Source organism: Accipiter gentilis, chromosome Z, assembly GCF_929443795.1.
Source record: "Accipiter gentilis chromosome Z, bAccGen1.1, whole genome shotgun sequence".
NCBI lineage: Eukaryota > Metazoa > Chordata > Aves > Accipitriformes > Accipitridae > Astur > Astur gentilis.
In genome coordinates this window covers 75341101-75354024 of record NC_064919.1, presented here as the reverse complement: position 1 = coordinate 75354024, position 12924 = coordinate 75341101, and the positions used below count along the sequence as shown (strand labels likewise).

Below are 12924 nucleotides of genomic sequence, written 5' to 3'. Positions count from 1 at the left end.
AGAGAGGATACCTCAACCAGGATGAAGTTAGGAGAAGATTTAAGAGAATTATTGGTGAGGTACGGTGTAAGAAACAATGCGTAAAGCATTTCTTTGCCTAGTGACACCGCCGTCCTTGTCCCTCACAGGTACTTTTCCAGCTTCTCTGTTCTCCCTTAGGGATACAAATAAATAAATTCCTGCAAAATCAGGAAAGGGAAAAGGATGGAAATCATAGGAACCATGCTACCTATAGCCCCATGCTACTCTACTACTACAACTGGCATTTCATACTCCCCTGTGAAAGAAATGCCTCATGTGTCTCGAGGCATAACAGTTCTTTCTATATACTAATGGGGTTACAGCACTTTAAGAACCTTCCACTATTTCTGATGACCATGACGGAGGCGTTTCTAAATGTGATCAAAATGCATTCCTTTGGAGCAAGGACAGAATCTCCTTATGCCTATGAAGAAAAGACGGAAAAACTCTCTTAGAAGAGTCAGAAACAAGAGTACCATTTTCAGAGACATCTTGGTCACTTATGGGTCTAAGCAGTGACTTCCAATCACCTGCTACCAATGGCAAGCTTAGGTGTTGGGGCTCTAACAGTTCCATGTTCTGGCAGGATGGTTTTTTGAAGCTGACACGGGTACCTGGTTTGTTTGTGCTGCCAAGTGGAAAGAGATGGGCAGCCTGCAAGAGTTGCACAGTGTCTGCGTTAGAGAACTGTCTATCCAATAACTACACATGGAATTTATGCATATTAGCAGTGCAATTCAATACTCCCATGTGCTGAATTTGTAACTGCCTGTAGTCAAGGTCCTTAAAAAGCCAGAGTCAGAGGACTTTGTCTGCACAGACACCTGGCACAGGTCTGCAAACACACTGGAAAGCCCCAAATCGATGGTTGAGATCTATTAGCAAAGCAGGAGGAGGTAGTGGCAACAGTCTGACATTATGGTACTCGTTGCAGAACAAGCCCCGGACACAGACTGATAGGGTGCCAAGTCCTCTTTATCCACAGGGGTCAGGAACAATTCGTTGTCTACCCGAAAGCAGTGCTCCCATACTAGGCTGTTCCATATGTCTGGCTAAGGGTAATTCTCTGTTCTGTTTGTTGAAGCAGATCTACCACACAGCAAAGAATGTAAGGCTTCCAAGTCCAAGGAGAGGAAAAACTAAAGGGGAGAGTCACGGAACTGTCTCAGGCCAGTGGCATTTCCCTCAGAAGGGAGCACTCTTGGTCCAATCACTCAATCAGCATTTTTCATTGTTTTATTTGTTATTTACTGAGAAAATTTTTCTTACGTGTAATAAAGAATTCTGCTGATCTGTCCTCACCTAAATCTAACAAAGACAACTGGAGGCAAACACAGTTACAATACTTAGCAGAGAAATGAACTAGCAATGAAAGAAATGGACGAAGAGATTTGCTTGACTTTGGTCAGCCTAGAAGTTTGCTGTCTAGTCTGAATTCATCTCCTCGGCTCACTCTGTATTCAGTGGGAAAAGATTAATACTTCCCAGAGAGTTATTGATCTTATCCATTCTCAAAATCCGCTTAAAGATTAATTGTTCTGTTTCTCTGCACTTAGGTTTACAGAGCAATTTGTTGGTAGAAATATCCAAGCTGTAACTGGTAAAATATTATCTGATAAAAGGAGCAGGTGCAGCAACTTATTCTTTATGGACTTTATGAAAATAGTATCTCTGCTTGAAAGTAAAGCAATAAAGAATTTAAAAAATGCTGGAGTAAATATCTATACTGAATTTGCAAAATGGTAGAGATACCTCTACTACCTTATACAGTGTCCTTATACATCATTAACATCCTGTTAATGAAGAATTCTGTGTAAAAAATTCTTACCAAAATGTCTTGCAAACAAACATAGGATCACTTTAGTGTTCATAACACTTCACTTACGGCATATATCATTTGCCTTCTTCCTCAGTCTCTAGCACTAAAGATAATTCTTATCTACTTTTTCATGTCTTTTACAGTGTCATGAAATAGATATCATAATCTAGGGAACTGTGTTATTCAGTTTAACAAGAAGGAAATTGCCTGTATTGAGAAAAGAAAGAACTATAATTGATTTCTTTTGAGACAAAACAGGTAGAATGGAAGGAAATAAAATGCAGGCATACTTTCTATTTATTGTAATGAAGCAGTCACTGAGGACTTAGCTTCTTAACATGTATGTGGTCTTAAGGAGAGGTAATCTCTGAAACAGAATTACATCAATAAAAAGAAGATGACTTATTCACACACATCCTTCAAAGAAAAAGAACACATGAAAATGAAAGATTTAAACAAATGCTCTTAAATATGCAGGATCTAATCTCTTGCATCCAAATGGATGCTTCTATGCTGATATTTAAAACTGACCTCACCCTGTTCTAAACCCATGAGGTATATTTTTCCTCCTGTTTTGGAAATGGGAGTTCCAGGGATAGGCATGTGTAAGAGGTGAATGTCTGCAAGTAAAGTAAGTGGGACTTGGATACCAGTAACTGACATGTATGCAAAATTAAAACCTTGTGGCTCTAAGAATAATAGAAGAGATTAAGATAAGCAGGAAATGCTAGAAGTCATCGAAAAAGCAGCTGAAAGGGATTGTTAGAATTGCTGTCAGTAACTGGACGTAAACGAAGGACAGATGCTTAAACTAAAAGATCAAGAAAAAACAGCACCTGACACTCATATCTCAGAATCTGTTTGCTGGCTGCCATCTGAATATTTGTATCAGAAGTCTCTGCAAATCAAAATAAATATTTAACTTGTAAATTTGTGCTCCTACACTGCTTTGACATTCCCTTTCCCCTCTTTTTTTTTTTCCCCTAGAAGAACAAAGAATTCTTATCAAGAATTCTGGAAAGGAATCAAGCTCCATCCAGAGTTTCCAAGTTACCAGTAACTCTTTGTAAAAGCCAATAGAGACTATTTAGGAATTACAGAGGGAATTTTGGATTATCTGGGAGCAATCCAGGGAGTTCTCACAGCTAACAATTTTCCCATTTCCTAAACAGAAAAAAGGTATTTGTGAGAAAATGTTGTATAAGAGCATCATGCTTTGCTTAGAGCACTGAATGCTACTGAAATGTAGTTAAACAACAATTAATAATGGGAACGAGCATTGTAAACTGCAATCTATTTGCCTAAAGGTGAAAAAAGACTTCCTTAAGGAAACAGTCACTTGTAGCTGTTACTCATACATGACTTAATTCTTGTTGAATAGTTGTTAAAAGGAAGAGTTTACAATATAAGGACAGTATGTTGCTCAGTTGCAGAGGGAAACTAATGCCATGAGCAACAACTCAAACATGCCCGCTGTAGTCCTTCTATTAGAAAATTGAATGTAATTGGCAGCTCCTGTATCCACTGTAGCTGTTTGGCACAAGCAAGTGAATTTGCCCCAGAAATGTGACTTGTCTTTTGCTAAGATAGAAGAGCTTTTAAGTCTGACAGCTGTTTCTGCCTTGCTTTCTGCAAATGTGACCCCAGCCTTGTTGTGAGCTGTATTAACAGCTTCTAGAGAAGGTTTAAGTCAGCAGCTTGCCCCTTATATCTTGTTTTAGTTGCATTCTTCCCTTTGAGGAGCCTACATTTTTGTGACGTTGAAGAAGGCTGGCAAAACCGGTGCATAAATCTTGACCTTCAGATTTCCTAATGAGGTAGTTGTTATAGCTGATCAAGAATCAGTCTTTTAAATCAAGTTAACCACTGCATAATAAATTATCTTAGTAAACACATTACACTTCAAGCCCTTAGTAACTACGTAAGCGCTGATGTGAATGGACTCAACTTTCACTTACTCAAGGAACACCTAGTATCTCAATACCTCTAGTCATTTCTACTGAAATATACTGAAGAAACTTTTAGGTAAAGCTTGACAATATTAAAATTTCTTAACCCTCAGCCTTTTGTCAAAAGAGTATTCCACTGCTATAAAGATGTGTAGAAGCTTGATCTGGCAAAACCTTGCATTTTAACAGTAGTAAGTCAAAATACTAAAAGGAATTACCGTCTTCTACGTGAAAAAGGGTATCTGTAACAGATGGCAGTTATAGTCAGCACGAAAAAAAAAAAAAAAGTAGTACAATTGTCATTGCTTGCAAGAAAATACCTTGAAAGGATTACAGCATTCCCAGGAAAATTTCTGCTTACCATATCCACTGCTGCTCACTTGAGTTATTTTTTCATCGTCTTCATCATCACTATCACAGTTTAATGGCTCAAAAGCTATTTCTGACTCTGCATCTACTTGATTGGCATCTGGCTCTTGCTCAGCAAAGCTTCGCAATGCCACAAGGCGGTGATGCATTGCTGCATACAGGTATTCGGTGTCTTTTGAGCTTGCCTGCAGAACATAAAATGCATTCAGTCCAAACTAACCAAGAAAAACCTCTGTTTGTCATAGAGAAGCTGACTGAGAAATTTTCAAAAGTAATGAAGGAGCTCTATTTTGTCCTTTTTAATCACAGCAATCCATTTAAGATTCACACTTAATAATTCATTTCAGAAAATAAATTTAAATACAAATAAGGTCACGTTTCTTTAAGTGGTCTGAGTTTTGCAATATATAGCTGTTGATTATTTTCCCTATAGTTACAAGAAACATAAGCTTAAAAATAATTTCCCCTGAAGAATGGCTCAGTTTGTACCGAGTACTCGATATTCCAGACAATTCCCGAGTATGATTCGAGAAGTAAGAAAGCACTGAAATGTTAATATATGTATTACATTATTTTGGTTTACAGAATGTAAGAATTTTAAAACCTAACTACAAAAAATTATTTGTGATTATAATATTTAAAGATACTATGAATTCTGCTGCTATTTTTGAACAGAAGATAAGCATCAAGAAGAGTACTGAGAACTAGACAAGGCAGCATTTTGCCAGTACATAAAACCTTCAAGCAGCCATGTCCTGAGTACTGTGTTCCGTTCTGGCCATCACATCTCAAGGATATAGCACAATTAAAGAAGGGAAAGAGAAGGCCACCAAAAATGATCAAGGGTGTGATGCAGCTCCTTAGGAAGAGTTGAGACACTTCAAGTTTGAAAAGAAGGATAAGAATGGGGTATAACTAAGGTTTTCAAAATTATAAAAGTGGTAGATAAACTGCATATGGTATGGCTGTTCATCAAACCACACAATAAATGCACGAGCGTACGCTTAATGAAAGCAGTAGAGGATCAGCATAAAAGAAAGTGCTTTTTCACAGAGTTGAGTAATAACTTCTACATTTGCAGTTTCAGGAGAGAGGGGGGAGAGACAATGTAAATTAAAAACAGCAGGTCAAAAATATAGTCACAAAAGTTTAAAAAAAGGAATTGGAAAAATTCAGGGGCAATCATTTCACAAAATAGATAGCAAAGGAAACAAGTAGGGGTGCATGTTCTCACATCTCTAATCCAGCACTGAAGGATGCTGGGGGTCAATGAGGTGAACAGACCATACAAAGTGGCCATGTTTGCCTGGGCTTCCTAAAAGCACTGCATTTGGGCATTGCCAGAAGTACCAGTAGAGTACTTCTTACATTGTCATGAAGCAGATCATCTACCAGAGGGTAACTACATATGGTCTTCTGTAGTCCAGCTCTCCACTTCTGTGCATCACATAGAGTAATTTCTATCTGTATCGCTTGGCAATAGGAATAAATACATGTTGTTTGGATTGGAATGACACCTTTCAGTGTGTACAGGTGGAAAAGCATGCGAATTGGGAAGCAGCAGCAGATCAGGGTTGCCTTCTGTGCCACCCAGACTTGCAGCAGCAAACCATTCTCTCCCTACAGACGGGCAAAGAAGAAAGCAATTCAGAGTTGTTGAGATGTCTCAACTGCAAACTGCAGCTCTCAGTGGACAAATCTGAGCTCTGAAGATAACAGGGCTTTTCAGGAAACGCAGGGTCATAAATATGAAAAAGGCAGCTATTCAGTCTGATCATTTCTATTGGTAGCTTTTTACTTATTCATTGAAAAGCCAGAGTTCCTTTGTCACTTTAATCTAGTATGAACTCTGGCTTCTGCCAAGAGGGGTGGACTCGCCTCCGTACATCCTCTGACCCTTCATTTCTACCCTCTCCATTGTGCCAGTACCACCGTTAGGGCAATCACAGGGTGAATAGAATCAAGCTGAAAACCGAAATTAGCAAAACCAAAAAAAGCCCACCCAGATCAGTTCTCTGATCTGCCTCACTCATAGCTGTATGAATTCCAATGCCACCAAAAGCAAGGAGGGAGAAACAAGCATGGGGGAGTGGGCAGGGCCAGCCCTCTGCGCAAACCTGGGTGAGTACTGTAGGATCAACCGAATGGAGTCTTGTGGACCGCCTACTTTGTAGTCAGCATCATATGACTCTTCTCCCTCACTCATGAGAAGCCCTTTGGATAATATCCCTGAACCAAATGTATCAATCATTCATGGGACATGGGAAAACCAAATTTAAATGGCAGTTAAAAATATCTGCCGGTGCCTTGGAGGAGTGGGCTCCACTGACTACTAGACCAGCCTACTTACATGCCGAGGCTCTGGCAGTGCCTGCTGGGTGTCTCACGCATTGACCAATCTGCCTTCCACACTCAAGAGTCTCAGTGTTAGTTTGGCTGGATACTAGCTATAGGGAAGGATACCAGCCGCTTCAGTGACGACTGTAGAAGTAGCTTCCTGCAACCCTTGCCACACACATGTACCTTGGTTTCCTAATACATGTCTTTTTTTTGCTGTCCAGAAGTGCCACAACAGAATTTAAGGGATGTTTACATTTATATACACTAGAAAAACTGTGCAGCACATCTGGCAATCCAGAACATTTCTAATTCTCACAGGCAGACCAGCTGTCCAGCACAGCCATACATAAGTCAATAACTGTTTGGAAGTGACAGACTTACAGTGCTGGCATATAAGGTGCATAGTGCTTTGCTTGTGTATGACATGTGACACTTCCTGGAAGTGGCGAGTTATTTTTCTTGCCCAGGAGGCTGAACCCTTCCCAGAAAGGTCTACTGGGGAAACCGGAGACATCCTTAAACTCAGGTGGATGCTCTCACTTCTTAACCTAGGACATATGTGCTATTTATTTGCAAGTTAAGTCCACCATACTTCCATCCTCAACTTACCAGCCCTTGCTAGAGAAAACCTGGATTCCCAAGACTATTGTCTTACATAAGGTGACATTGCAAAATCTATGTTCTCCTCAACTGAGAAATGGAGGTCCTACACTGGATGGATTACTGCAAGCACTGTGTCGAGAACCATGGCAGAAAGCTGCTGCCTTGTACCAAAGTAATTTACGAATATCTAACTACCTGTGTAGAAAATAGTGTTGCTTCTGTAAGAAACAGCAGTTGCTGCATATGACTGGAATGATATCCATTCCATCAGTGGCAGGTGAACCACAGTCTGGAAATGTCCGCCCTAAGGCCATATCCCATCTTCACACCTTTTTTTTGAAATACCAAGGGATGGCACTTTCTAACTCATTTCATATTAAAAGCCATGTAACAGCTAAGCTGAACAGCCTGACAGAGCATCAAAGGCCATTTGCTAAAACCAAAGCCTCAGCAAGTCTTCACAATCCTAGATGAAATGGGGATTTGGCTGGGGTTTTTCTCTCTTGCTTACCTGAATTAGAAATACTTGAACAGAGTGGTCCTCTTGGTCTGTTGCAGTGAAGCACAGGCTCTTTCTGTTTGCTCTTTTTATAACCATTTGATCCCAGAGTCGGGTGTTGAGAATCAGTCTCAGGCTGCCTTGATTTCGCATAACTAAAATAAGAAGGTTTATATAAGGCATTGGAACCATCTTCGTTTTCACTGCAGCAGTCTTCTCTAGCACTTGTATACAACTAATATTTTCATGAGTTATTCTTTTTAATTAGGTCTAAAACCTGACATGATGAGATAACTATTTTTTAAAATACCAAAATATATTAGTTTTTTCAATACATCTGGCATACAAAGCAAATAATCTGCTGAAACTGTGCAATACAGTACAAAAAATGACAGCACAGTAACAACAACATTCTAGAAGTGACCTGAAACAGTCACTTGGAAAATCCTGGAAAAGCAGAACCAAAAGGGAGTAAACTGTCAGACTGGTGACTGAGCTAAAGATACACTGCAGCACAATTACACAGAACCCAACAACATATGCAAGCGTGAGCGTACAAACAGTGAAAAATGCCCAGTACCTCAGTTTGTAACACAGGTAACTTTATCAGGCAATGTTAAAAAGATGGCCAGCAACTTGACTTAAATAAAACTAGCTACTCAGTTTTAAATGTTCTGAAATAAACTTATGCTAGCCAGCAATAGTACAAGTTATTTAGTGTTTTGTGTATGTGTTACTTCGTTACTTAATTCTTACTTAGCCTTGACTGCAACATTCCACATTTATTGCTGGAAGTGTCATTAAGCCTCAGGGATCCTCTGCCTCTTTCAATCCAGGTTAAAGAAAGCTTGTTAAATACAAAAAGCTTGCAGTTGATCTGAAAGAGAAATACATAATGGAAATTGCCAGCCAATGTTAATATTACTGGTTCTAAAACTTTATGTTTTCAAACCTTTTGATACGGCTTTTAATACATCCATATGCATGTATAGAAAGATATATAGATCTATCACCATTATTACTTAAAATGAAATGGCTCCCAGATGTGTGCTAAACTTTCTGCTAGTTATGGAGGACATTCAGCATGAATCCCAGTTTACTTTTTCAATTACTTCATCTTCAGTAACTCTTCACCTGCAATACCCACTACCACAGCTGAATTTGTTGCAAATGTTCTACATCTTATTCCCTCACTCATTAGAAACATTATGCAGACCAGGATACCAGTAGTACCACTACTAGGAGAGTACCACTCCAAAGAGAGTAAAACTTTCATGTTCTGACAAGACAGAAGATTGAATCAATGATAAAATAATGCAACTTTCAATGTTAAGATTTTTAAAAACATATACATCATTGGTATTTTCTGAGAAAATAACATTTTGAAGATGAAGAATAGCAAGATACATCCTGGAGGGCCAGAAAGATAATTGATATTTTAGATGAACTATAAAACTAACTACTTTGACAACACATTGCTTTTTTCCAAACATAGTTTTGTCAAAAAAAAAATCATTACCCAAATCAGTTCAAATTTTGAAGTTTTAGTTACTGCTGGTACACTGTGTAGATGCTTATAAAATACAACTGTAGAACGCAGTTCTGAAGCAGCCACTTACTGAAAGGCACTATAAAATGAACAAATGTAATATGAAAAAGAAAATATCAGCCTATAGAAATAATGGGTTAGTAGAGTTAAAGAAGTGAAAATTTAAAATATAAACTGAAGTTATTTTCAGATCTGTAATAGATCTAGATGATCTTTTCAACCACAAAACTGCTCACCATCAAGGCTTTATGAAATACATACCTGTAACACATTGTGTTCTGCTTCTTCTCCAGTTATAACGTCAACTTTATCTAACAGAATTTTCTCTACTGGCTTGCAAATAGAAGCAGCTGCTGATTCATTTAGTGTTGCATTCCTCAACAAAGCTGTTTCTGTAGGAGGCGGGGAAAAAAAAAAGGAAATCCTTTCTGTACGGGGAGTATTTTCAGAACAACAAAACTAGGACATAGGATGGCCTGCGACGTCAGTAAACCCTGTGGTATCTGATATTCTTTAGTGCTATTAACAAGTTTTTGGCCAAAGCAGTAAATACAAGAGAAAAAGGCTGGAATAATGCAAAATGTCTCACCTGTTCAGACTCATTTTGAATAGAACAGGGCTCTCTGCAGTTGCAGAGGTTTGCCCCAAGGGACAACTTGCAGAAACAAGCCCTAAATAATTAGAAGTTGATTTTCAAAATGAAACTTGCCTGTCATATTGCTGGGCAGATTAATAAATAATGAAAGACACACATCCTAGTATTCAGAATAGTAATACCTATACAATGAATACTTGACAGGAACACGAAAGGACAAGATTTGAAAGGAACATTGTTACAAAATTTTGTATTTTGCACGATCTAGATACGTTTTCCATAGGCTTTAATTTTTTATTTTTTTTACTTGTAAGAATCTTCATACAAAGCAAGAGGATCCAAGACATCCATTAGTAAAGAGGGCGCAAAATTTGGCAAGAGGGCTCAGGATATGGGCCTTCTTTGGATTCCCTCACAGCCTAGGTTTATGTGGCTTGCCTAGTAGAAAAGCTCACACCAAAGTCACAAACAAACCCCGAAATCTGTCTGTCTGGAAGTTTCAGTCCTCCAATTAGGATACAAATATGGCAAAGTAATTTATATGAACAGTCACAAAATACAAGCAGCAGACAGCTTAAAAAACGTAGTTCAAAAATGCGGTCCAAAAGGCATTCACAAAGTTCACCACATTTTTTTCAAGTAATAAAAAATAATAATCTGTAATAAATAATAATAATAATCCATAAAATCCATCCTTTCCTGAGTAACTTAGATCATTCATTCTGAAGTTAGTCCAGTTCAAATGTCATAAATCAAACTGTAGCTGCTTTCTGAACACAGATTTTTGGCACATGCTGCCAGTGTACTAGTGACTGGATAACTTGAGAATAGATGAAAATTATTGACCACCACTCATTTGACATCCTCTAAAATACAGTGAAACATAGTAACAAAGCTAACTGTACTTGTTTGCTAAGTACACTTACTTGTTTGTGGACTGACATGAAAAGGTTCTATGTACATGGATGTTATTTCTCCATTGTATGAATCAGCTCCATTACACGGCTGGGGATGCTTTTCAGGACTCTAGGAAAAAACAGGGGAAATAAGAATTCCTATTTAAATAAAATGGCTATGTTACTTCATATCAGATAGAACATCGAATCATTTAATGCATGCTAGGCTGAAGATTAGAAAATGGAGTATCTTCAGAGTAAAAACTGACCCAGATGATACAATTTCAGTCTCAAGTGGAAGTAACTTTATTGTCATAAAATCAGTATGTCTTTCTCCCACCAAGAAGAATGGCCTCTCTGTATGGATCCTGGACTAGGATTTAAATCCACTGAAGGACTTAGAGGTTTAAGTACCAGCTAATTTCCAGTTTAAGCACTTAAGCCCCAGAAGAATAGGTGAAAACTTTCAGACACCACAAACTTAACCTCAGAAGGATTAAGAATTTCCACGACCTTCAGTTTTTGCAGATAAAGTTCCTTAGGCATATCTAAATAAATGCTTCTGGCTCCTGACAATGCTCAGTGGCCCAACTCCTACCTCATACCTAAATCCTGGTCAGAAGTCATAACCCAGACCTATGGTTGCCAAGCTTTTTCACTGGCAGATACGCATACTGTTTTCATTCTACTTCTACTAGAAACTGAATTTCAATTCCCTTTTAAATGGTGCAGTCCTCAGCTTGGGAACCACCTTTTTGTCTGAGTTTCCTTCAGGACTTGATCCATTAAGCTATCTCACAGCACATACAACATAGTTGAACACGGACGCTATCTAGGATGGATGTTCGATTTTCCCCTCATACTAATTTCTCCCATCTCTTAACAGTTATGATGGAAATTATTAGAGCAGTATGGAGCACATTCTTTTATCTTGTATTTTAGTTGTCCCACTTTACATGGAATATAAAAACAAACTTTTTCGGGTTAAAAAATGAGCAAAAGAGAAGCGCGTACTAGTACAGGCTAGTAACTGGAGTACTTATCTAGGACGGGGAAGATAGAGATGCCTACCCCTTCTACAGCAAATATTAAGTTACTTTCTCCTCAACAGTCATTGGAATCATATTTACTCACATCTTTAAAAGAACAGGATGACCTAAAAAGAATCAATCTCTGAAAAAAATTATACTCAGGAGTACATTAACATTGATAAAAAGTCTGCCAGCATTTACTGATCTTACCAAAACTCTCTCAACCATGTTTTCTCCAAACACAAAATCAGAATTGCTGCTGTTTTGTACACTTTCATCTTCAAACAACTGACTTCTGTGGGAACAAAATAACATAACAATGTGACTTAGAACTCTTTAGAACTTTGTAAAGAATACAAATAAGTTCACGCATTTACTTTTCCACACCTTACATTAAAGACAAACAAAAAATGACTACTTAAGTAATCAGACAAAATCTTTTAAGAGAATCTGAGAATATTCTCTCTGTAACATTTCACTAAAGGAACAGAGTATCACACTGTATTTCATGAAGGTTACTGAGGATGTTCCTTAAAAGCGAAGAATAAGAAGCAAAACAACATGCCGCCTCCTCCTCAGGGAAGTGTCTTACTCCAGAAACTTTAATGCGTTACATTTCTTTCCCTGTTTCCTTTTGCTCCACCAAAAGACTACCAATGATTAACAATTATCCCTTCATGTTCCTACAGCTCTCATGCCCTTCAGAATACTGTCCTCCCCAATGCCTTACAGGCACTCCTCGGTCATCTACCTAATGTCTTGGAAAGGCAGAGAAGCAGTGTATTCTAATGCACACACTTTCAATTCACGTAAATACTGCAAAAATGTAAAGGCATGATAGCAGGTGGCTTATGAGAAGTTATAACTAAAACAAGAAGAAAGATCTTCTCTCCATTTTTCAATGACCTGTTCCATAGATATACTTAAAATAAGAAGTGAAGAAAACTAAATACTTGCAATCCTTTGGTACTGGCCTGCTATAGATGGGGGATACAGATTGAGGAGAAAATTTCATACAGTAGATACATCACTTTACATTTAGGATCTGGAATGTGACTGGTTCTGGCAGAAGATACATTAAAACAACACTTGTCCTTCTCCTCCTCTGTCCCTTCTTCCTTCTTAGTGTCTCAGGTTTTCCAGATAAAAAACATCAATTTTTTTTTGCATTGCCACCCTGAGTTTAACTACTCTCAGTTAGCCTCTTACCTCTCAGGTTTTAAGAGAAGGTAGCGAATGCATTTTTAAATAGT

General features: G+C 38.2%; 1 protein-coding gene across 1 annotated transcript in view; it reads right to left on the bottom strand.

The window, feature by feature from the left end:
• LOC126036560 (ran-binding protein 3-like) overlaps window positions 1-12924 on the bottom strand; it is a 34010-nt gene that overhangs the window by 2507 nt on the left and 18579 nt on the right. Inside the window, exons 9-14 of the mRNA XM_049796500.1 lie at window positions 11882-11966; window positions 10671-10770; window positions 9411-9541; window positions 8357-8477; window positions 7613-7755; window positions 4151-4343 (exon numbers count right to left, since the gene is read on the bottom strand). Of these exons, the coding sequence (XP_049652457.1) occupies window positions 4151-4343; window positions 7613-7755; window positions 8357-8477; window positions 9411-9541; window positions 10671-10770; window positions 11882-11966 (773 nt within the window). The remainder of the gene's footprint in view (window positions 1-4150; window positions 4344-7612; window positions 7756-8356; window positions 8478-9410; window positions 9542-10670; window positions 10771-11881; window positions 11967-12924) is intronic.